The sequence below is a fragment of the Halichoerus grypus genome, chromosome 6 (assembly GCF_964656455.1).
Source record: "Halichoerus grypus chromosome 6, mHalGry1.hap1.1, whole genome shotgun sequence".
Classification (NCBI taxonomy): Eukaryota; Metazoa; Chordata; class Mammalia; order Carnivora; family Phocidae; genus Halichoerus; species Halichoerus grypus.
The window spans coordinates 127,733,668-127,757,599 of NC_135717.1; the positions used below are offsets into that span (position 1 = coordinate 127,733,668).

The 23,932-nt window shown below is 41.1% G+C and overlaps 1 protein-coding gene across 5 annotated transcripts in view; it reads left to right on the forward strand.

Moving 5' to 3' along the window:
• Positions 1-6,846: 6,846 nt before the first annotated feature.
• SRGAP1 (SLIT-ROBO Rho GTPase activating protein 1) overlaps positions 6,847-23,932 on the forward strand; it is a 265,812-nt gene continuing 248,726 nt past the window's right edge. For 3 of the 5 annotated variants that reach the window (XM_078076218.1, XM_036070972.2, XM_036070971.2), the window contains exon 1: positions 6,847-7,953. In XM_078076218.1, the coding sequence (XP_077932344.1) occupies positions 7,887-7,953 (67 nt within the window). In that variant the 5' untranslated portion in view covers positions 6,847-7,886. The remainder of the gene's footprint in view (positions 7,954-23,932) is intronic. The other 2 variants (XM_036070968.2, XM_036070969.2) reach the window with 2 other exon arrangements.

Below are 23,932 nucleotides of genomic sequence, written 5' to 3' on the forward strand. Positions count from 1 at the left end.
ACCTCAGCTAAGATGGCTCAGCAAACACTAATCTTCCTTCTCCTCAAGTGTCAGAGCTCTTTGTCTTTTACTTTCGTTCATCATTCTTATTTGGATAATTTCACCTCATCAAAATTAACTAAGCAAATACAAAAGCAGTACAATTTCCAAATTGTGCAGTTTGTCAAAGGATGTCATCATTCATTCATGTTTTTCAACAGACATTTATTGAGCATCTACTTTACGTCAGGAGCAGTGTTCAAGTATGCTCCGGGGACTCACAGGTAAGAGGTGGGATCAGACAAATAGATAAACGAAAATATAGCATAGCATGTGCTATGACCCAAGGAAGCCTGAGACGCTAGGGTGCCATGAGTAGGGGGTGTAGAGGCATAATTTGTCACCCCAAAATATGTCTCTTTGGCTTGCGGGTTATTTTAGGTTGATTATTGTTAAGAAACAGAAGGCTCAGGAAGAACCTTTGTTCTTCCCCCTAACTGTCTAAAAGATTTTAGATAGAGGACCTGCCCCAGGAAGGGGGTTATCACCATAGATAATTACAGTAATATGAAGTAGGTGTGGTAGCCATGAAGGAATTTAGTAAAGTTTGTTAAAATTCCTCTCTGTGTCCCATTGTTTGTGTAGGGCCCAGCAAACATTTGTTTACCAGATATTTACTCTTTTTTATCTTCCTGTGAATTGTCTTTTTTTCCCTTTGAGGCCCCAGGCCCCCCACCTTTTTCTCCTCAGCTCTAGATGGTATATAACCCTCAATTGCCTCATTGCCTGTGGGCCTCATATTCCCAGATGGTAATCCTTTTTCAAAAATCATCTTTGTTTTACAAAAAACTATACCTTAACATTCTTTTACATACAAGTGTCTCCATTATATTTATTTTATTTTTTAAAAGATTTCATTCATTTATTTGAGAGAGTGAGAGAGAGCATGAGCAGGAGGAGGGGGGAGGGGGAGAAGCAGACTCCCCACTGAGCAAGGAGCCCAACGCGGGGCTCATCCCAGGACCCAGAGGACATGACCTGAGCCAAAGGCAGAGGCTTAACCAACTGAGCCACCGAGCCACCCAGGCATCCCTCCATTATATTTAAATAGGGTTCTATTTACCAGCCTTTGGCTTCTCTGGTATACTCCTGAGGAGCATTTACATAGGCTGGTTTCTCTGCAAAAGAGGTAACAAAATTAGGCAGCCTTGAAATGTCTGCTGCCAAAGTATAGTGGCAGAAGGAGTGGAGTCTGCTATTCATTTCCTAAAATACAAGCATTAGAGATACATGCACTTCTTGGTATAATAAATCTTTTTGTTAGGGTTTGCTCTACATACTAATCCATCTCGGATTCTGATAACTGAAATGCAGCTGCCATTTCTTGTCTAACTTTGGCTGTTTTCCTCTGAGTAATAATACCTTTTTTTTTTTTTGGTATAAGTGATTGGATTTAATACTTTCATCAGGACGGGCTCATTGAATATTCATATTCCGCTTATATTATGCAGCAACCACATGGGAAGTTGTAGGAAATTTCAAAGCAGAAGATAGTCACTCCAATGAGAAGACTGTGATGTGTGGGTGTTTGGAAGTTATAAATATGAGATTACACAAAGCAAATGCTATTTTTAATAACGATTTGTGCAAAATGGAAACAGGTGATTTAGAGCAGATGGTTAAAATCTTTACAAAGCAGTTTTATTCAAAGAAAATTAAAGGTATTTAAAAGCCCTCATTTATTTTAGCTTTAAAGAGTTTTCTCGAAAATCAGAGATGAGTGTTTTTGGCGGAGAGGAGCTAAATAATACACTGAACATTTTGGAAGAATCATGCATTTTATTGCTCTCTTTTGCTTTTTCTCTCCCTGTGACCTTTCGTTTCTTTATCTTTCTCTTCTATCCTTTCTCTCCTGCTGTCTCTTTTTAGTATCTCTTGCATTGAGGCTTCCAGGGCCACATCCAAACTCACCTTTATTGTTACATTCTACCCTCTTCCCTATCAGGGAAAGTGCATCAGAATGAAATTGGCAAGATCTTTTGACAGCTTGTCTTTACTACTGTGTTGCCAGAAAAGGGAAAATGGCTATTTATACGGTCCATTTCCACAAGCTGCTGTTAAATTATGGGCCAAGTTTCCTTTAAAACAATGATTAATATTTCTTGATTGACTACCTGGCAAACTGTACTGGACTCATCCAAACTACGAATGAATGAGATTTCCCTAGATTTGGGTAGGATTCAATGGAGCTTTCACTTGGATATTTGGAAGTGGGTTTTTAAGGTCAACTTTTGTTTATGCCAATTGCAGAGTGTGGGGCTCATGGTAATACAATGCATCATATAACTTTGCCATCTTTTATGTCAAAAATGGTCAAATATCAGCAATGTCATATTGTGCAACTGAATAGATACTCAATAAATATTTGTTGATTAGAATGGGAGAGACTATAGAGATCATTCTATAAAAGATTTGAGGTGATGTCTAGGAAATGCAGACACACAGTAAACTAATAAATTACAAATCAATCCCATCAAAACCAAAGAAATTCTCAATTAACACAGGAGGTTTAAACAAGGAGGTACATAGGCACACATAAATGCACCAGAAGGTCCTCCATAACTGGATTGGGTTTGCTATGAACTTGGTAGTAAGCTTTTTGTACCAAGTAATAATGATGATGATGACCAGAACAACCAACATTTATTTATCACCTATGTGCCTGGCTTGGTGCTAACTGCTTTATACACGCTTTGCATTTATTCCCTGCCACAAACCTATGAAGGTAATTATTATCCCCATGTTATGGGTGAAAAAGTTAAAAGTTTTATTATCTTGGAGGAGAAAACAGTCTACTTTCTTGGAGATACACTAAATTGAAAAAAAATTAAAAATCTTGACCATGTCATCAACATTACTTGAGTAAATGTAGCTAGTGTTTTGTAAGGATATTCTTTTAGTATCCCTTGCCCTTGGGCAAAGATTCTCACGCATGGGAATCACCTGGGGACTTCCCCCCTCACCCAAAATTTGGACCCTAGGAGTGTGTGGTCTTTATGACAGCATTATTGGCATGGTCTAGGGGCTTATTAGAAATGCATGATCTCAAGCCTCACTCCTGAAGGCATCAGGACCTTATTTTAACGAGATTCTCAGGTGATTTCTATGCATATTAAAGTGGAGAAATGTGGCTTTAAGTGCCGAATGTTTGAAATCTAAAGAGACTCCCCAGGTGATCCTGATGAAGGTGATCAGTGGTAAGATCATACTTTATAAAACACTGCCCCAGGACATGATACCAAAATGCAATTCAGTGAAAGCACTACTGCAAGCAATTTGAGAAGCCGAGGGGTCACCGAGTCAAGACAACATAAGATGTGCACGCACAACAGTTGCTGTTCTGTTGCTCTGGCTGGATCCAAGAATAAAACCGAGGCTATGGGTGGGGCTTCACCCACTTTTCCATCCCAACAGACAGAGGAGAAGGTATCCCTTACAGGCAGGGGAGTAGCCGAATGTCCTACTTCAGACATGAAACTACTTTGAGACACTGAAACTGTGTTTAAAAGAATTGTGTGAATTTGGCATTGACTCCTTAATGTGTTTGTACTTAACTTTTAAAAATGATTTCAGTTATTTAGGACTGGGCCAAAGTGGTACTGTAGCAAGGTGCGTGGCTTATTTTGTGGCGGCAGAGACCCGCGGGTATATTCCTAACTACTCCCAGGATATATGGTCACATGGTAGATTAACTAGTACTTCTGGAAATTTGGAGTGGTTCTGAAAGGCAAATACTAGATAGCAGGGTGGATGAATATGTAGTAGGGATCCTACTATCAGGCACTCTAAACTTCTCATCAGGGGCCCCATGGAGTAGGAGTGTGGCTGGGGAGGCGGGAGCTTTAGGGGGCCATCCCTTCTGTACAGCTAAGAAAACAGCCACCACAAGGTGGAGCAAAGGTACAGAATTAGAATCACTGTTGCCTGTCTCCCAAACTTGCCTCACCCTGGCTTTCTGGATTTTAAGTCACAGGCATTCTCCATATCCAGCTTTGTGAAGCAAAGTGGGCTCCTAAATATGGGAGAGATAAGGAGAACCTGAAACAGAGAAAACTATGAAAAGAACAATTGATTTGTTAATCACGCTGCATGGCTGGATCAGAAGAGATCCATGGAGGGAAAACCAGGAACCAGTCATACACATTTCGCTGTACGTGAACCTGCCTCACAAGTTTAAAGAACCATAAATTCACAGGAAGCAGAGTAGAAAATTGGGAAAACGCACTTTGGAGGCAAGCTGATATGGGCTGGAATGCTGGCCCAGCCAGGTCTTTACACATTTACTGGGCTTTCTAGTTTCTCATCTGTAAAATGAGGACAATGGGATCCACCTTTGTAGTGTTCTTGTAAGAATGTATGCAAAATGCTTTGTTTAGTGGATGGGACCCAGTTCCAACAACAGTAAGATGGCGATTTACTAATATTAAGACATTAACATTCAAAAACATTTATTGATGGTTTATTGGACATGATGAAATCAAAGATGTTTAAGATACAGTCTCTGATTTTTATTTTTTTAATCTTTTAAAAAAGTTTTAATGATCTAAGTAATCTGCTACATTTAACATGGGGCTTGAACTCACCTCCCGGATATCAAGAGTTACAGGCTCTTCTGATTGAGCCAGCCAGGCGCCCCGCCCCCTGTCTCTGATTTTTAAATAGCTTTCTTTCAAAGAAGATTAAGACTGAGATAATAATCACAAAGATAACTAACATTCTCTGGGTATGGACAATGGTCCGACGTTGCTATAAGCTCTTTAAAGGACTATCTCAGTTAGCGCTTATCACATCCCTAGGAGCTAGGCATTAACCCATTGTACAGATGAGGGAACTGAGGCCTGGAGAAGTGCCGTAATTTTTATCAGCTCAATCAGGAAATTGCAGAGCTAGGATTCACTTCTAGACACTCTGTCTTTGGGGCTTGTGCCTACCACAGTAGTTCAGGGTTAGCTTCAGCCAACAATTCATTTCTAGGGGCTGCACTTTCTGCTGCCAAGTTGTACTTGCCAAGTGCAAATATAAAATCCCAGTAGCACCATGGATGGATGATATGAATCACATTTATATTTGACTGCAATCATCACCAAAGTAAGCTGCTTATCTCTGATCTCTCTCTCCCCATGCCCAACCCAGCCCTCCACACTGCCAACAGTTATCTTTGTAAGACATATATGTAATCATGACACTTCTCTACTTAAAAAGTTCCCCGTTGTCTGCAGAACTGTGTCCAAGAGCTCAATACAGGAGGCCTCTCCCAGTTGGCCCTGACCTTCCTTCAGAGCCTCTCTGCTTTAGATATTCTGGTTCTTCACTGAACACTCTTACATAAGACAGTTCCACATGAAATTAGGGCAGTCAGGAGTTCCATAGTTAACCTCTTGTTTGGCAAAACGGTTTTAAAGATTTTATTTATTTGACAGAGACACAGCGAGAGAGGGAACACAAGCAGGGGGAGTGGGAGAGGGAGAAGCAGGCTCCCCGCTGAGCAGGGAGCCCGATGCGGGGCTCGATCCCAGGACCCCGGGATCATGACCCCAGCCGAAGGCAGACGCTCAACGACTGAGCCACCCAGGCGCCCCCCCAAAAATTAACTTTTTAAAAGATTTTTTTTAAAAGTAATCTCTACACCCAACTTGGGGCTTGAACCTACAACCAACCCTGAGATCAAGAGTTGCATGCTCCACTGACTGAGCCAGCCAGGCACCCCTTAAAAATTTTTTTTAATTAAAGTTTAAAAGCTGTACAATTAAAAACAATGTGCACACACTATCAGTTGAAACATAAATATATATTTAAACTTTCAAAATGTTTTTCACCTCCTATGAGAGATCTGGTATTTTAGTGGAGGACATCTTGTAACTGTATTTCCAATTGCCCCAAAGGATGATGTTCCTTTTTTCCCCCTAGAACCCAACCCCTTCCGGAACTCTCTGAGGTGGCAAACTGCTTACTAGTCATCCTTCAAATCCAGTTTAAATACCACTTCTCCCAAAACCTCTTGCAGCCCATTTGTCCCCTTCAGGGCTCCCAAAGTCCCGAGTATTTCTCTTACAGCATTATTGTACTTTACTTATTTATACAATAAACCTTGAGATCCTTTAAGGTAGGGACCAGGGACCTGATCTCTTAGCTTGGTGTTTGGCCCACAATAAGAACGTCAAAGTTTATCACTGGATACGTGAATGAATGATCAAAGTCTAAAAGTCCCTACTCTGTTTAGATCTTGCAGGGGAAACATTTGTATACTGGACACGCCTCTGAACAATCGCTTTGATAAGGCCCACACTATGTCAGAAGTGATTAGAAAGAAGACAGGAAAGGTCCCAAGTCTTGGGTCTTGAGTCTCTCACAAAGCTGGTGACCACGCCTTTTCCACCACCTCAGCTCCCGGGGCTACTTCTAGGATGGGGAGAATACTGTGTTCAAGATGGGTATTTTTCTCCATCTCGACTGAAGAGCTTCACCCTCCTTTGATTTTTTTTTTTTTTTTTTGGCAGCAGAGTCGTGCACAATCCAGTGAACCTCCAGATTTCCTACTGGGGTCCAACATCTTGGACTCCCATCCCTTCCCGTCAGGGAGAGCTGCAACTCTGGATTTCTCCGATGGATTCTGGAAAAAGCCCCTCCAGGACCCCCTCCCTCGGCCCAAGACGGCCCGGGTCGGGAAGGGGCTTTCCAGCGGCGGGGGCTGCGGTCCGCCCGGAGGCCGAGCCGAGCCGAGCCACAGCCGGGGGAGGCGCGGGGGGCGTCGCCCACGGCCGCCCGGGCTCGGCGCGCGGGGCGGGGCCGCGGGTGGCCGCGAGAGGCATCCATCTTCCCGGACCAGCCGGCGTTTCCTCACCGAGCGTGGTGGGGGCGAGGGCGAAGGCCACGGGCCGCGGCGCCGCCCCTCCCGCGAGCCCTGCTCCTCTTCGCCGAGTCCCGCGCGGCCGGTGGGGCCGCTGCCGCCGCCGCCGCCCACAGCTCGCTCTCTGGGCGCCGGGAGCCGCGGGCCGTGGGCGCGCCGGCAACTTTGCGGCCGCCGGGGGCGCGGCTCCTCCCGGTGCGCGTGCGAGTGTGCAGGGCAGCGGCGGCCTCCTGGGGGCAGCAGCGGAAAGCGGGACGAGGAGAAAGAGGGAGCTTCGGCGCCCCGTGGCCAAGGAGGCAGAGGCCCCTCGCGGCGCCGGCTGTCGAGACCTAAACTCCGCCGGGGCTGCGCCCAGGACGCGTTCGAACGGCGCAGCGGCCGCCCTCCCGACCAGCAGCGGGGACTCGCTCTAGGATTACGTTTGCTTTCGCCTGCCCGAGCGCTAGCAGCCGCCTTTGCCTACGGGGGAGCGGCGGCCGCGGCAGCGGCATCCCGGCCCGGGTGGGACCCCCGAGCGCCCGAGCCGGCGGCTGGAGCAGGAAGGGAGGGTCGCGGCGCCCGCCCTCCACTGCCGGCCCTGCCCCGTGTGCCCGGTGCGGGTTTCTAACAATGGTGCGGAGCGCCGGCGCGAACCCCGCGTCCGCCCAGCGGCCGTAGAGGAAGTGGCCGGCTCCGGGTGGGGTGGGCAGGGAGACGCCCCCCGCCGCTCGCTCGCCGGAGTTTGCCTGCGCGCCGGGCCTCTCCGGCCCCGAGCCCGGCTCCCCGCCGAATCACCGACGGCAGCTCGAACCGGAGAGTATGGTGCCAGCGCCCGGGTTAATCTAGTCCTCGGCTCGCTTCTTTTTTCCGCCGCCTCTTCTTCCTCCTCCTTTACCTCCTGTCGGTGCTGCCTCTGGGTTCCCGGTGTGTGGGAGTACAACTCTCTGCCTCTCCAAGGAGACTGGTTTGTGACAGCCTAACAGAACTTGCCCACTGAAAGCAAACCCAGAACAGCTGGATAATGTCCACTCCGAGCAGATTCAAAAAGGACAAAGAGATCATAGCCGAGTATGAAAGTCAAGTCAAAGGTAAGGATGGGAGCGGCTGCCTTGCTCCTTTTGTGTGCCTTCTTGTCATTGTGCTCGAGGAGTTGCATTTCTAACTTGGTGTCTGCGTTGGAAGAAGGCGGTGAGGGACAGCCAGAGCCTCTGGTTGAGCCACCCGGGGGTTCGTACAAGCCAATCCCCGTCCCAGTCCTAGTCCCATCAAGCCCACAGGGAGCTGGAAACCGGGTGGCTTTCCCGGACTGCCAGAGCGCATCTCCACTAGAGAACTGGCTTTAACTTAACCACCTTCAGCCGGGCAACTCACATGGGAGGCAGGCGGCAGCTAGTGGTTCCTGCCCAGTTACCCTCTTCCTCCTCCTTATTATTCTTTTTAACTGGTATCTTTGTCACTACATATATATATACGTATATACATATATATATATATACTTTTTTTTTTTTAAGGAGTCCGGACACCAAGTGGTCTGGAGCTTTATTGAGTGCAGACGATTTTAGACATTTACACTGTTCACAATTTATTAGGGTGAGTCCGCCTTTTATAAAACAGCTCCCTAAAAGCTTGGCAGTTAAGCCAAGCAGGGACTAGTGGAATCTGACTCCTCCTTTATAATGGGCCAGAATTCAGTGCCATCTTTCACATTCACACGGGAATATTGCTTTATCATTTGCAGGAAGCTACTTGCATGTAAAATGGTTTGAATGTTTAAGTAGTAGTTTCAATCCATTTACATTGTCAACTAATGAAGGAACCTAATTAAGGTTGATTAAGCATTTTTACTTAATGTGCCTTGTGGTTTTCAAAGATAGGTTTTCTCTCTAGCACAAGTATTTTGTGTTGCTGTCGAAGTGTTTAATGAACACATATCTCTGTTGTGTTTGTGTGGGGTTTTGTTTTTGTTTTTGTTTTTCCTTTTCTGTGGTCTCTTCTGGGTGGTTTTCCCTATTGAGACAATGGATGGAGTGTTGAGATTGATGCTGTTATTTGGAATATTCAATGCAAAGTTAGTAACAATTGCTATGGAGACACCTGTGTTTTTTCAGATACAGTCTTACAAAAGGGCTGCTGAGGGAGGCATTCCTACTTGCCTTGGGAAAGGCAGGAACAGCCTGGGTGTTCTTTTGTGTGGTCAAGTTGTGAAAATGCTTGGAGTCCTGTGAGAGGACCTGGAGGGGGACCCTCCATCACCCGGAGGGTGGATTTGGACCAACTCATCAAGGCCACGGATGTAGTGTGCAAGCCCAGGGACTCATGTTTCTTTAGGCTAACCCCAGTAATGGATTTGAGCTCACCGTTGTTCAGGAAATGATTTTTAACTGCTTGTAATTAATATAATTTATACTTACAGGAACTGATTACATTGACATGGAAGTTATATTAGCAGAGAAGTAATTATTTCCTTAGTGACAGGTAAACTTCTTAAGAAGCAGAATCTTTCTTAATGAGTGTAACACAGCCTAAAACCTTTCATTCTAAGGGGGAACTCCTAGTCACCATTCCTTGTGCAGGTTTTCCACATGGCTCTTTGTGGTAGATCTTTGAGGGATGGCAGTCTGGTTTTCTTGCTGCCTGGAGCGCTGACCGGCAGAATGCACTTTCAAGTATTGGCTTAGTTATTTCTGCTCTAAAGTCATTTGTCCATGATCAAGTCCTTATATGAAAAATAATCTCATGATTAATTTCTTTCAGACCGTGAAATCTGTTATATGACTACTGATATGCTTGAGATAAAGGCCCTCTACGTTAAAAAAATCAATAAAATGGGATGTGTTGTAATGTTTAAAATGTGTCTATCAAATCCAATCAAAGAAAATATTATGAACATGGTGAGGATTATTTTTGGAACAAATTCTGTCCCATAGAAAGTGATCTCCATTCTCTTCATCCTTCCTCATTTACATATACCTACAGTCTTCAGGCTGCTTTCAGACTCTTTCCTAACCTGACCTGCCCTTCTCATCAGGACCTGTGTCCAGACTTTATCTATTTCCACTCCTCCTGTTTCTAACCCAGATCATTATATCCATATGCAATTATGGGAATAGGGCAATACAATGGAGTTGGATCATGCCCACCTCAATGGCACCAGTTCACCTATACTTCTAAGCAAAATCAAGAAATGAGTGGGAGAAAAATGACAGTGACATAGTGCGTGAGGCCAAGCCATCCTGCACAGTGAGAGTAGGTTCCTTAGTAAGGATGTGAAATCCAGGACTCTGGTTTTGTTTTATTTGCTGTCCCTCTGTAAGGGTGAGCACCTTACCCTAGCAGAGTGCTAGTCCACTGCTTAAAGGTATGTGGTTTTGGAACAACCACCTCTTTTAATTACAACCAACTATTTCATCTGTTGATAAACAAAAGATGTGGTCTGTTCGATTGCTGAAGGAAAACCCGGCTGTGCTGGACTCAGAAGAGAAGACATAGGTCTGTTCCCAATGAATAAAGTCACATATGTCGGAGTCTCTGGGTGACTTCAGGGTATGGGTGATTTCAAGAGTCATTTTTGATTAGGTGTGCTTTTTTTTTAACCTTCTGACTTAGAACTTAATACTCCGGAGTATTGTTCTTTCTTTTTCTCTCCCATTTCCCTAATACCAGTTGCACGAATCTCAGAATTTCTGAGATAATGGTTTCATCTAAAGGAATGACTCCAGGTATGGGATTTTGCCACTGTGGCTGCCCACACATGTTTTGGGAACAGTCTTCATGGAATTATTCTCAACTGTGAAAAGAACCATCATAGGTGACAATGTGTAATTTTATGTGTAAAACTATAAATCCATCTAGTTAGATATATCATGTTGAGTAAGTCACGTAGCTTCTCTCTGGCTTTTGGTTTTCTTATAAGATGAAGAGTTTGGGTTCTCTCAGTTCTAACGATCTTTGAGTCTGATTGAAGATGTGTCAGTTCATATTAATCACTTAGTAAAAATTTCAAGCTTTTTGCATTTTCTTTTGACCACCCGGTTGTGGGGAAATCATCTTTGCTTTCACTTTTTTTTTTTAATAATGAATTCACAAACACTGTGTATCATTTGAGTTCTTAGAAAATTAAAATGTAATGCAATAAGGAATATGGAAAAAACCGTGTTCGGAAAAGTATAGGGCACAATTGTAAGAGGGGATAGAATTATGAATTATACAAGTTGTCAAGGAATAGATAGGTTTAAATCAGGGACAAAAGGACCTCAAGCAGTAATTTAAAAGGAGTGTGTTAGCTAGGAGAAGAAAGACTATTGCATGTGTGTTAGTCAACTTCCCAAAGATTTAGAATCCAGAGAAGTTAATCTCTTGTTTGTGGCGGCTCTTAAGAAGCCAGCTTGTCTGGAGAAGCGTATGAAACAAAAGCCAGTTGACTATGTTGCTTGTTAGCATCTGGCAAAAAGCTTAGCAGGGGAATAGATCGTAACAACTGGCTAACAGAAGGTTTGGAGATCATCTGGATTTTAGTATTCTATGCAATTTTTGAATTCTGCAGCAAAAGTATCGTGGCACACATATAAAAAAATACTGGTTCCCATATGGGAACCAAAAGAATCAAAAGACACATTTTGTGAGGTGAAACCCATGGACTGAGTGAGAGGTTGTGTTTGTTTTTAATAATGCATGTTGTTAGTTGCTAGGAATTGACAGCTATTATTTGCAATATTTTCCCAGGGATAATCTCATACTCATCTACATGCCATATGTACAGGAAGTGCTAAGAAAATCTGTTGTTCTTCGACCACTCTGCTGCCTGAACTACAAATAGTACATTTTGGTAGCAGACGGATCATGAGGAAATGCCAATTCAGTTTGATGTGACCCCATGTCATGCAGTAGGTTTCAACAGGAAAAAGTGCTGCCGTCACTAATTCGGAACCTATATCTACATCTGATGTTCTTTCATCTGACCTGTAATAGAAAACAGCAACAACTTAAATTATGAATTAAAACTTTATAGCTGGGAGGGACTTTAAACATTTCCTGTCCAACCCATTCATTTACACGATGCAAGGAAGCATAATGATAGAGTTACACAATTAACTGTAACCTACCTGGGGCTAGAACTTGTTTTCAGGAACAATGATTTACTTTTAGATTCCTCACAAAGTAGAGCAGGAGACACAACACTTCACTGTTCAGACTTTTTTTTTTTAAGATTTTATTTATTTATTTGAGAGAGAGAGCACGAGCAGTGGGGAGGGCAGAGGGAGAAGGAGAAGCAGACTCTGCACTGAGTAGGGAGCCCGACTCAGGACTCGATCCCAGGACCCTGAGATCATGACCTGAGCCAGAGGCAGACGTTAACCGACTGAGCCACACGGGCGCCCCTCACTGTTTAGACTTTACATTCACTGAAGGAATCGTAGTTGGACCTAGAAGAGAACAGCAACTCCTCTGCTCTGTTAACAGGAGGAGTTAATTAAATTGATTAACTGTAACTAAGTTTTTTTTTTTTTTTTTTTTCCACCAAGATCATTTCAAGAAACCACAATGTGCGGGCAGTGGCTTCACATACTTGCCTTAGGATCAAGAAAAAAATATGGTGAATATGTGCAAATGTAACTTGCTTGAAGTTTTGGGCAGACTAATTGGAGCTCCTGCAATAGGCCCTCTTATGTTGCCCAGAAACCCTGGTTAGTTTCATGAACTTGAAAATATATTAAGGAATAGTTTGGGAGAAATTTTCGAGCAAAATGCATCCTCCTGAAATATAGTGAGGGTTGGCAGGTACGACGGGATGACAGATCTCAGCTTTAACAGTCTGTGTTGCTTGGCTTACTCTTGTGAAGTGTTGACCAATTTAGGAGCCACACATTTTCAACTCTGGTTCTGGTTTGAGAGTCTGCTTTGTAGTGTGGCCAGACCCTTTTCTTATTTCATTCATGCTACTCATTTTCCCTTCAATTCAGACAATTAAGAATTAAGGTAAAGAAAAGGGAATAAACTGTAGGTCTCTTCACTCTATTTTTGTTTTAAATTTTTGAAGGTAGAAAGTGGGATTAGGGATAGTTATTTGAAGACATTTTTAGTTATTTAAAAGTATTTTTTATCTCTTGGTCCCCAGTTACTTTCTAGTGTGTTGACAGCATATATATTTGCGCTCCTGTTGGTATTTCAAGATGGGAGGAAATAGAACATGGTGTTGAAGAGCAGAGATTTTTGCCATCGATCACATGTGTGATCTCTGAGAGTCCATCTCTTCATCTATAAAATGGGGATAATAATAGTACTTACTTTCTTGTCTTTGTAAGGTTGCAGCGAGGTGATTTGTGGAAAGCTTTATCACAGGCTTGGCACATAATAAATAGACAGTAAAAATCAGTCCTTGTTATCTGTGTAATTTTAGTTTTCTTTACATTTCAACTGCTTCTTGTTACATTCTGATTGAGATAAGCTTTTTGAAATTCAAATACCTAATCACCAGTCTGCTACCTGACTAGATCCCAAAGTGGGTGAGTCTTTAATCATCCTGATAAAGTCCCATGTACTTTTGGAATGGAGTGGAGCAAGTTTCATGGTGGAAATACAAAGGGAAATGTGATAGGCAAACCAGAGAGATTACCAGCTCCTTATAAGTGGATTTTATATTGTCATTATTTTTTATCCAAGTACAGGTAACAGAGCCTAAAAGCGTTATATTTACTGGGCCTGGGCTGCCATGTGTTTGCTTACAACTTTTGCTTTGAATTTTCTTTGCCTTTGTTCAGTGATGTATGGAAAATGGAAACTGTAGTATAGTCCGTGGCTTTTATTAAAGGATTCTTGGGCGCCTGGGTGGCTCAGTTGGTTAAGCCACTGCCTTCGGCCCAGGTCATGATCCTGGAGTCCCGGGATCGAGTCCCGCATCGGATTCCCTGCTCAGCAGGGAGTCTGCTTCTCCCTCTGACCCTCCCCCTTCTCATGCTCTCTCTCTCTCTCTCATTCTCGCTCTCAAATAAATAAATAAATAAAAATCTTAAAAAAAAAAAAAAGGATTCTTAAGACATCAGATCAAGTCACTGATTTAATTTCATGGTCTTGAGAAAACTATATATATTCTTAAATCAATATGGAAATGAAGAATTCACTTATAACTGTGAATTTGCTTCTGCTTCATGAGACAATACTTTGATTTTTTTCCCAGCTTTATTGAAGTATAATTGACATATAACAGAAAGTACTTTTAAAAAAAAGATTTATTTATTTTAGAGAGCGCTCAAGTGCTCAAGCAGGGGGAGAGGAAGAGGAAGAGGGAGAGGGGGAGAGAGAGAGAGAGAGAGAAAGAGAATTCCAAGCAGGCTCCACACCCACAGTGTGGACTCCACACGGGGCTCGATCCCATGACCCCAAGATCACGACCCCAGCTGAAACCAGGAGCTGGACGCCCAGCCAACTGAGCCACCCAGGTGTACTGAAAGTACTTTGATTATAAAATGTATTGTTTATGTATCTTTCATACCTTTTAGTGCAGAGCTTTATTAAACATTTATTGAATGAGTAGAGCAATCATTTGGATTGTCATTCCTTTACAGTATAAGTTAACATGGTGATCATTCAAAATTATGTAGGGTGTCCAGTAAAGTATTACCACAAAATTAAATTTAATTCAAATAGCATATAACTTCTTTAGAATGTCGTAAAGTTAAAACCAGTCTAAATGTACAACAGTGGGGAATGGTTAACTAAATTCCACTGGGGGTAGTTAACTAACTTGTACACGTGGAATGTTATCCAGTCATTACCAATAGTTTTTGAAGAACATTTTGGTATGGGGAAATATTTTACAATAATTGAAAAAAAAATACTATAAAAGGACATTGAAATAGTAATAATGAAAACAGTCACAACTAAAGCTAACAGTTAATGAGTGTCCATGCTGTGGGGGTTACTGCTGGGGCTGCTTCACATGAGTAGACTGAGCTCTCCGTGTACATTGCAGGCTATAATGCATGATGGGAGGAATTTCTGGTTATTTTTCCTTCTTAGTATATGTTTTACTTCCTGTGTTTTTGGACCACAGGATACCTTGGTAAGTTTCCTGGTTTAATCCAGGAATCTCACAATAATGTAAAAATAGAGATTTCTCCTTTTTTCTTTCCTTCCCTTGTTTCCTTATTTCCCCCTTATTTCCCCCTTTTTTTCCTTTTTCTCTCATACAGCATTCTGAAGGTATGCCATCCAGGCCACCAGGATTGTTTTGCCTCAGTAAGTTGTTTGAGTCTTCTCCATCTTGTTGCTCTGCCATCACCTGGGGAACTGCCTGATTGAAACTGGGTCTTAAGTATATCCATGTTCTAGCTTGGGGGAAGGAAAATGAGTCTTGAGGAGCACCCGCCTCAGTGTTTCAAAACCCAGGCCAGACATATACGAGACAGTTTTCATTCATTTAACTGGTGAGAATATAGTCACACGGCCACATCTGCAAGGGAGTCTGGCAAACATAGTCACCTGGACAGCCCGGTTTCCGGCTACAACTCTGTGACCACGGCAGAAGGAGAGGAAGATTTTGGTGGACAACCAGCAGTTAGCATAAAGACAGGCTTTTTTGGAGAGACCGTCTATTGGGGTGAAATTGTATTTTGTTTTAATTTGTATGTCTTTGATTGCTAATAAGATAGAGCATCTTTTCATGTGTTTACTGGCTGTGTGTTTTTTGTCACTAAAATACTTATTCATCTCTTTGCCCATTTATCTGCTAGTTTGTCTTACTGATTTGTGAGTTTTCTTTTTAGTGTGTTCTCATTGTTAATCTCTTGTCAGTTATATCTGTTGCAAATATCTTTTCCCTGTTTGTAGCTTGTACTTTCAAAATTATAAAAGCTATCTCTTGATAAACAGAGGTTTAATTTTTTCAGATGTATCAATTATTAACTTATGTTTGGTGTTGAAGCAATCTTTCCCTACTCTGAGGGCAGAAGGATATTTGTCTATATCCTTTTGTAAATGTTTTAAAAATTTGCTTTTGACATATAGGCTTTCAATTCATCCGAAGTTTATTTTTCATACTGTGAGCTAGGGATTATATTTTTAGTTCTTTTCATATGGATGACCAAAAAAAAATTTTTTTAGCTTCATTTGCTAAATAGTTCCTTACTGTATTTTTTTAAAGTAAGCTCTAAGCCCAGTGTGGGGCTTGAACTCATGGCTCTGAGATCAAGTGTTGCATGCTGTACTGACTTGAGCCAGCCAGGTGCCTCCTAGTCCCTTCATTTAAAAAGTGACTGACCAGCTCCTTATGTCTTGATCACAGTTTCATACGTGCATGAGTTTATCTCTGTATACTATTGTGTTTCACTGGTTAATTTGTAGTTTCTTGCACCAGTATTACATTCTTTTAATTACTATCGCTTTATAATGAGTCTTTATATCTAGTAGGCCAAATCCTCCTTCCTTATTTTTCCAGAATTATCTTGGTGATCTTAGTCGTTTCTTTTCCAAATACATTTTAAAGATTAATTTATTTATTTTGGAGAGAGAGCGAGAGAGAGCGAGTGCATGTACAAGGGAAGGGGCAGAGGGAGAGGGAGAGAATCCTCAAGCAGACTCCCTGCCGAGCATGGCGCCTAATGCAGGGCTCAGTCCCAGGACCCACAGATCATGACCTGAGCTGAAACCAAGAGTCAGACGCTGAACAGACTAGACAGAGTCACCCAGGTGTCCCTCTAAATACATTTTAGAATCAGTTTTCCTTCCCCGGGAAACGCACTGGCATTTTGATTGAAACTGTGTGACATCATAACTCAACTGGAAGAGAGTTAACGTCTATATAATATTAATTCTTCCTAGCCATGAATATGAATATTTCTCCATTTACTTAGTTCTTTTTAAAAATATCTTACTGAAGGGATGCCTGGGTGGCTCAGTTGGTTAAGTGTCTGCCTTCAACTCAGGTCGTGATCCCAGGATCCTGCTTGGTGGGGAGCCTGATTATCCCTCTCTCTCTGCCCTTCCCCCCTTCTTGTGCTCATGCTCTCTCAAAATCTTTTTAAAAATTAAAAAAATAAAATATATTATTGTAGGGGCACCTGGGTAGCTCAGTCGGTTAAGTGTCCAACTCTTGATTTCTGCTTAGGTCATGATCTTGGGGTTGTGAGATGGAGCCCCATGTTGGGCTCCATGCTGAGCATGGAGTCTGCTTGAGATTCTCTCTCTTCTTCCCCTCCCCCTACTTGCATGTTCTTTCTCTCTAAAATAAATAAATAAAATCTTTGAAATAAAATAAAATACCTTACTGTAAAGTTTTATATTTTCTATGTTTTTGTTAGATTTATTTCATGATATATTATAATTCTTATTACTAATAGTCATAAGATCTCTTCTAAAATTGTGTTCTAATTGTTTTCTGTTAAACAGAAATGCAGTTTACATTAGCATATTAGTCTTATATCCAACCACTTTTGCTGGTCTATTATTATATCTATTTATTTTTTGTAAAAAAATTACTTGCAAATCAAGACTATTTTATTTCCCCCTTTCCAGACTTTAAGGCTTTAATTTATTTTTCTTGTATTTTTGCCCTAGGCAGAATATTGAGTACAAAGTTAATAAAAGTGGTGACTTTGGCATTCTTTTCTTGTTCTGGATTTAAAGGAATCGTTTTAAGCTCCTCCTCCCTTAAAGGATGATGATTGTTTTCGGTTTATTATATACACTCTTCATCAAGTTAAGTAAAATCTCTAGTATTTCTTGTCTACTTGAGGTTTTAATCATTAATAGGTGGCTAAATGTTATCTTTTTTCTTTTTGTATCTATTAATATCATTTTCTTTAATGTGTTAGTGTGTTGAGTAATGTTTATAAGTTTCCTATTATTAAACCATCTTTGCATTCCAGAATTAAACCTGTATTGGGGTGCCTGGGTGGCTCATTCGGTTGAGCATCTAATTCTTGATCTCAGCTCAGGCCTTGATCTCAGAGTTGTGAGTTCAAGCCCCATGTTGGGCTCCACCCTGGGCATGGAGCCTAGTTTAAAAAGAAAACAAAACAAAACCCACCTGTCTTCATCTTTGTATTTTACATATATAAAAACAGTTGGGGGCACCTGGGTGGTCAGTCAGTTAAGCATCTGACTCTTGATCTCAGCTCAGGTCTTAATCTCAGGGTTGTGAGTTCAAGCCCCGTGTGGAACCCAGTTAATAAAATAAATTAAAAATTAAAATTAAAAATAAGATAAAAACAGTTGGATTCAGTTTGCCAATACTTAGGGGGTTTTGCCTCCCAATTCTTGAATGAAATAGGGCTGTGGTTTTCCTTTCTGATAATGTCCTTGTCTGGGTTTGTATCTCTTATTCTAGCCTCACAGAATGTGTTAGAGAGTATTGCTTCTTTTTCTCCTTTGTGGAAGTTTGATATTTTGGAAAATTCCTTTCCTTGCAAGTTTGGTAGAACTATTTGTCTGGGTCTAGATATTAACTTTGTGTGAAGAACTTTTTAACTCATCAGCAGTTAGTCATTTTCTTTATTAGTTATAGGATTACTTATTCTTTCTATTTCTTCTGGCATCAGTTTGGATAAGTTATATTTTTCTAGAAATTTGTCCATTTTATGTTTTCAAATATATTGATATGTTAATGATAATATTCTCTTATTTTTTAAAAGTGGCTGATCTGTATTGATTCAAAACATTATTAAAATTTTTTTTTGCTTTATCTCTTGCTGAATCTTAAAAGGGGTTTGTCTGTTTTTGCTGGTTTTTCTTTTTATTTTATTGATTATTGCTTTTATCTTTACCACATCTTTCCGATTTTTCTTAGGTTTATTTTATTTTTTCTTAAGTTGGATGCATGGTGCATTTATTTTTATCCTTTTTTGGTACTATAAGCATTTAAGACAATACATTTCTTTACTAATATAAATGTTATTTCTAATATAAGTAGTATTCCTAACAAAGGCATCTGTTCTTTGTTCCTAATAAATATTTATGATAATTCTCCTTAAAGTATCACCTGTGCTATATCTCATAAGATTTGATATGCAAAGTTTATTAGAATTAAGTTCTAAGTATTTTTAATTTCTCATAATGGTTTCTTCTTTGACCCATGAGGCATATAGGAGTATGCTTTTAAATTAAAACAAAAAAAGTGTGGATATTTAATTTATCTTTTAAAAAAATATAATTACATTGTGATCTGAGAGTAATAGTGTTTGAAATTAGTTGGGGATTTTTTCTTCTTTTACTATTCTCTGGAGGATTTCATGTGAGATTGGAATTATCTGACTCTTAAATGTTTAGTAGGACTCGTCAGTAAAGTTATCTAGGTCTAGTGCTTTCATCAAGAAAAAAACATTTGTCATTGCTTCCACATTTACACATTTTCTGATTGATGAGCATAACATCATTTATAATATTCTCATATCTTTTCAGTCTGCAGTTATGCCTCTTTTCTATTAATAACAATTGTCTGGGGCGCCTGGGTGGCTCAGTTGGTTAGGCAACTGCCTTCGGCTCAGGTCATGATCCTGGAGTCCCGGGATCGAGTCCCGCATCGGGCTCCCTGCTCAGCGAGGAGCCTGCTTCTCCCTCTGACCCTCCCCCCCTCATGTACTCTCTCTCATTCTCGCTCTCTCAAATAAATAAATAAATCTTTAAAAAAAAAAACAAAACAATTGTCTATGTGCCTTTTCCCCTTTTTTCCTTGATTGATTTTGCCAGAGGTATGATTATTTTATTAGTTTTTTAAAGAACAAGTTTTTTGCTTCCTTGATTTATTTTTCTTCTTTTCTAATGTAAATATGTAAGCAAATAAAATTTTGTCTAAGCACTGCTGTACCCGCATTCTGCAAAATCTTACATGTAGTGTTTTGGTCATCTTTCAGTTCTACACATTTTCTAATTTCCATTATGATTTTTGTTTGTTTGTTTGTTTTTTGTTTTTGTTTTTTTGTGGACTTCTATTTTTTATTATCTTTTTTTTATTAACATATAATGTATTATTTGTTTCAGGGGTACAGGTCTGTGATTCATCAGTCTTACTCAATTCACAGCGCTCACCATAGCAGATACCCTCCCCAGTGTCCATCACCCAGCCACCCCTTCCCTCCCACCCCCCCTCCACACCAACAACCCTCAGTTTGTTTCCTGAGATTAAGAGTCTCTTACGGTTTGTCTCCCTCTCTCGTTTCTTCTTGTTTCATTTTCCCCTCTCTTCCTCTATGATCCTCTGTCTTGTTTCTCAAATTCCTCATATCAGTGAGATCATATGATTTTGCCCATAACTCGTGTTCTTTTTAAATGTGTTTAAAATTTTCCAGATATATAGTTATTTCGTTACTGATTTCTAACTTAATTGCATTGATTTTCTTTGGTATAACTCTTGTATACTATTGAAGATTATAAGCCGCATCCTCACCTGGCCCTTTCCATCTCCTTCTCCTGCTTTATATCTCTCCATAGCACTTATCATTAATCTATTTTATATGGACTTCATCTTATTTGGGGGCTTTTAAAATTCCTTTCTTATGTGAAAGTTGGTGATGTGATTAAATCATATTTTAAAAACACTTTATCCTTCATTTTAGTTTTAACCAGAAGGGTCATGCTGGGGTATCTATCTAACTTTAATATACTGTAGGAAATAGAAGTCTAATATTCATCTTTTGAAGCTATCAATATACTATAATTTTTATTAATGAGATTTAACTGACATATAACATTAGTTTCAGGTGAACAACATGTTGTAAATATTGCAAAATAACCACCACTGTAAGTCTAACATCCATTACCACACAGAGTTAGAATTTTTTTTTTGCGATAAGAACTTTCTTTTTTAAAGTAAACTCTATCCCCGACATGGGACTCAAACTCACAACCCCAAGATCAAGAGTTGCATTCTCTTCCAAGTGAGCTGGCCAGGTGCCCCGAGATGAGAACTTTTAATATCTACTCTCCTTAGCCCCTTTCAGACAATTATTTTAAGTTTTTCCCATATCAATTTCTATTTTAGCACAACAACCCTATAGAATATATAGTTTAAGTTACCCTGAGAAGAACTAGTCTTGTGTTTTTTCTTAAAGAGTATTACAGGATCTGGTCCTTACCACCTAGAATAATATCCAGGATCAATGCACTGAGGATATACATACAAGAGAGCAAATAATATTACACTTACAGTTTTAAATTCTTCACATACAGGTTTGGAAAACTCCAGCATATATGGCTTCTAGGGATGGAAATGTGTAGTGAAGACTCCCAATAACGGGCCGAGCATGAAAACATCCACATTTTATCAATAATCTGAGCTGCTGTTGGAGAATCTCTGGGTTTTTGCTATTGCTAATCATCCAGACTCTGCTCTTTCATTCTTGCAGTTTGCAGGTGACAGTTTCTCCTTTCTTGCGGAACCACTTCTACCATTTCAGCCATTGGAGTTCTCCTCCAAAGCTGGCTGCAGAGACCTTTAATAATCCAGGGCCCCCTGGAAGAGGTAGCACCCTCCATCCTTCTTGGCATCACAGCAGAGTAACTGAACCATCATCACGAGAGCATTTACAAAGCTTCCCGCAATAATTCTCAAAGTGCTGGATGTTCCAGTTTCTGGGCTGTCATTTTTCACCCCTTTCTCAGTTGGTCTATGGAAGACCTCTTAACTTTTGCCCTTTGCCTTTATTATTTTGAAGGTGTGGCTTACAAAAACAGCGCCCTCCCTCAGACCTCTAGCAATTAAGATAGAACAATAGGTGTCTGCTTATCGTACTTAAGTCAGACAATTTTCACTTCTGAGGAAGTCCAGATTTTAGTCTGGCTGTGAAATTAGCATGTTTGAAAAATGGAATTACGCCTCCGAACACTTACCAAGGAGAGCAAGTGGGAAGAAGTCAGGCTGCTCATCTTGCGATGAAGTCTTGGCCAGGTGGCCTGTTTTGGTGTCCGGTCAGTGTAGTTCACAAAAGTTCTCCTGTGAGGATCACTGATGGCTTTTCCTTGTGCCTTGTACCGACTGTCTACAGTTCGAGCACAGTCTAGTCAAATTATAATCCCCAGGCATCAGGAGAAAGTCTGGCATTCATAGCCAAAGGTGTGACCATTGTAGGACTGAGTGCTGCCTGCTGCCCGTCCTTGGGGCAGAGGTAGGTGAGGAGAGCTAGGTCAGAAGAGCCATCTGTTTCAGAAGGCGCAGGTTGAGCAACACTCCAGAAAGTGGAGGGCTGTTCTCTGGTGGACTTAGAGCTCGAGTAGTTTGCTCGTATTTCTTCTTTGTGCCCACTTCTCCTTTTTCTCTTCATCATTGCAGATGACTGGTGCATTCCTTACTGATAACATGGCACAGAAAGCTGGCAAGTTTTGAAACTTTAGAAAGGGAATTTGTTAGATTTTGTGACCCTCAGCAAGAGTTTTCTGGGTACACTGCTACAAAAAGAGAAAGAGCTGACGAATGACTTTTCAAATGGCCACTCCATTTTTAAGTTGAACTTCTACTGCAATTGTATTCACAGTGTTTACGGGGACTCTCATATGTGTCACCAAAAGTTTATGTTTGAAAGATTGCCAGGCTGTTTTTCTAGAGTTTCAAGTTTTAATTATACCCATTTTCCTGCATTCTCCAAATACCTAACATACAAATAGATATCTCTTGTTTGAGGGTGGGACATCTCCTTCCTGCAGTTAAGTTAGCATTGTAGTCTCTCTCTTTTTTTAAAGATTTATTTATTACAGAGAGAGAGAGAGAAAGAGAGAGAGAGAGAGAGTGGGGAGAGGGGCAGAGAGAGAGAGAGAATCTCAAGCAGGCTCTCCGCTGAGCAAGGAACCTGACACCGGGCTTGACCTCAAAACCCTGAAATCATGACCTGTGTCAAAAAAGAGTCAGACGCTCAACCCACTGAGCCACCCTGGCACCCCTATAGTTTCTTTTCTGTCAGGCATTGCAATTGCTCAGTGGTCATGGAATTAAATTGTGAAATAATGTACAGAAAGCTCTGTGCACTGTGAAATACGGTAAAAGTTTCTTTTATTGCCTTTGCGGTCAGTGGATATTTCTGACATTCTCATACTGCCATGTCCCATTTTCAGATAACCACGTAATACTCTGAAACACACATGCTCACATAGATCTATATGTTTTGTGTAGTATGGGAGTTTATAGTTTATGGCCTTGGGAATCAGACTGCTAGGGTCTGAATCCTGGCCCAGCCACTCTCCAGCTATTTTAACTGTGGGCCAATTACTTACTCCCATCCTGCCTTGCTTCCTTGCCTGTAACATGGAGATAATAATAGTGAGTGGAGGGGGGCTGGCGGCGAGGGCAGTGAAAGAATTCACCCAAGACAGAACAAGGGAGATAGAATTCTATTGAATGCACTGCAAGGGAGCAGCTGGGAGGGCAACAGCGGAGAGACTGCTGGTTAGACTGCCACCAGGCGATGGTGAGGGGCCGCAGTTATAGGGCGCGGTGAAAGCATATGGGGGCATAAGGAATTTTCCCTTTTTTGGTAATCTTAGGAACTGTGCCTGGTTGTAAGTAGCTTATTGGTCAGTTAGGGCCTTTGGCTATTCCAAGGGGTGGGGGAGGGAGGGTCACGTAATACATCTGCTTGTATTCAGCTCAGTGATCTCTGTGGGGCCTTTGGCCTTGCCCAAGTTTGCATTGCTCAAGCCTGTTGCCTAAAAGTGGCCTCTACACTTACCTCAGAGCATTGTTAAGACAAGTAGAGTGTTGAACAAACAAACTGGCACACAGTAAGTGCTCAAAAAATGTTAGTGTATTACCACTTTATGAACTCTGGCTCAGGAAGCAATAATACTAAAGTTCAGTTATGGAGGACTTAGTAGCCAAAAGGAGACTAAGGAGACAAGAGGATTAAATGTGATGTGGAGTCTTGCATGGGATCCTGGAATAGGAAAAAGACATTAGGTAAAAACTCAGGACATCTGAATAAAGTATGGGCTTTATTTTCCCAAAATACTAAGAGTAAGAAAATAAAACAATTGTTTTTAAAAATCCCATTAATATAACTTCTTTGATTATAAAGAACTTGTTGGCTAAAGTACAGAATTGGTAAGGCAAAAAATGGAAATTCTCAAATGGATTGGAGTATATACCTC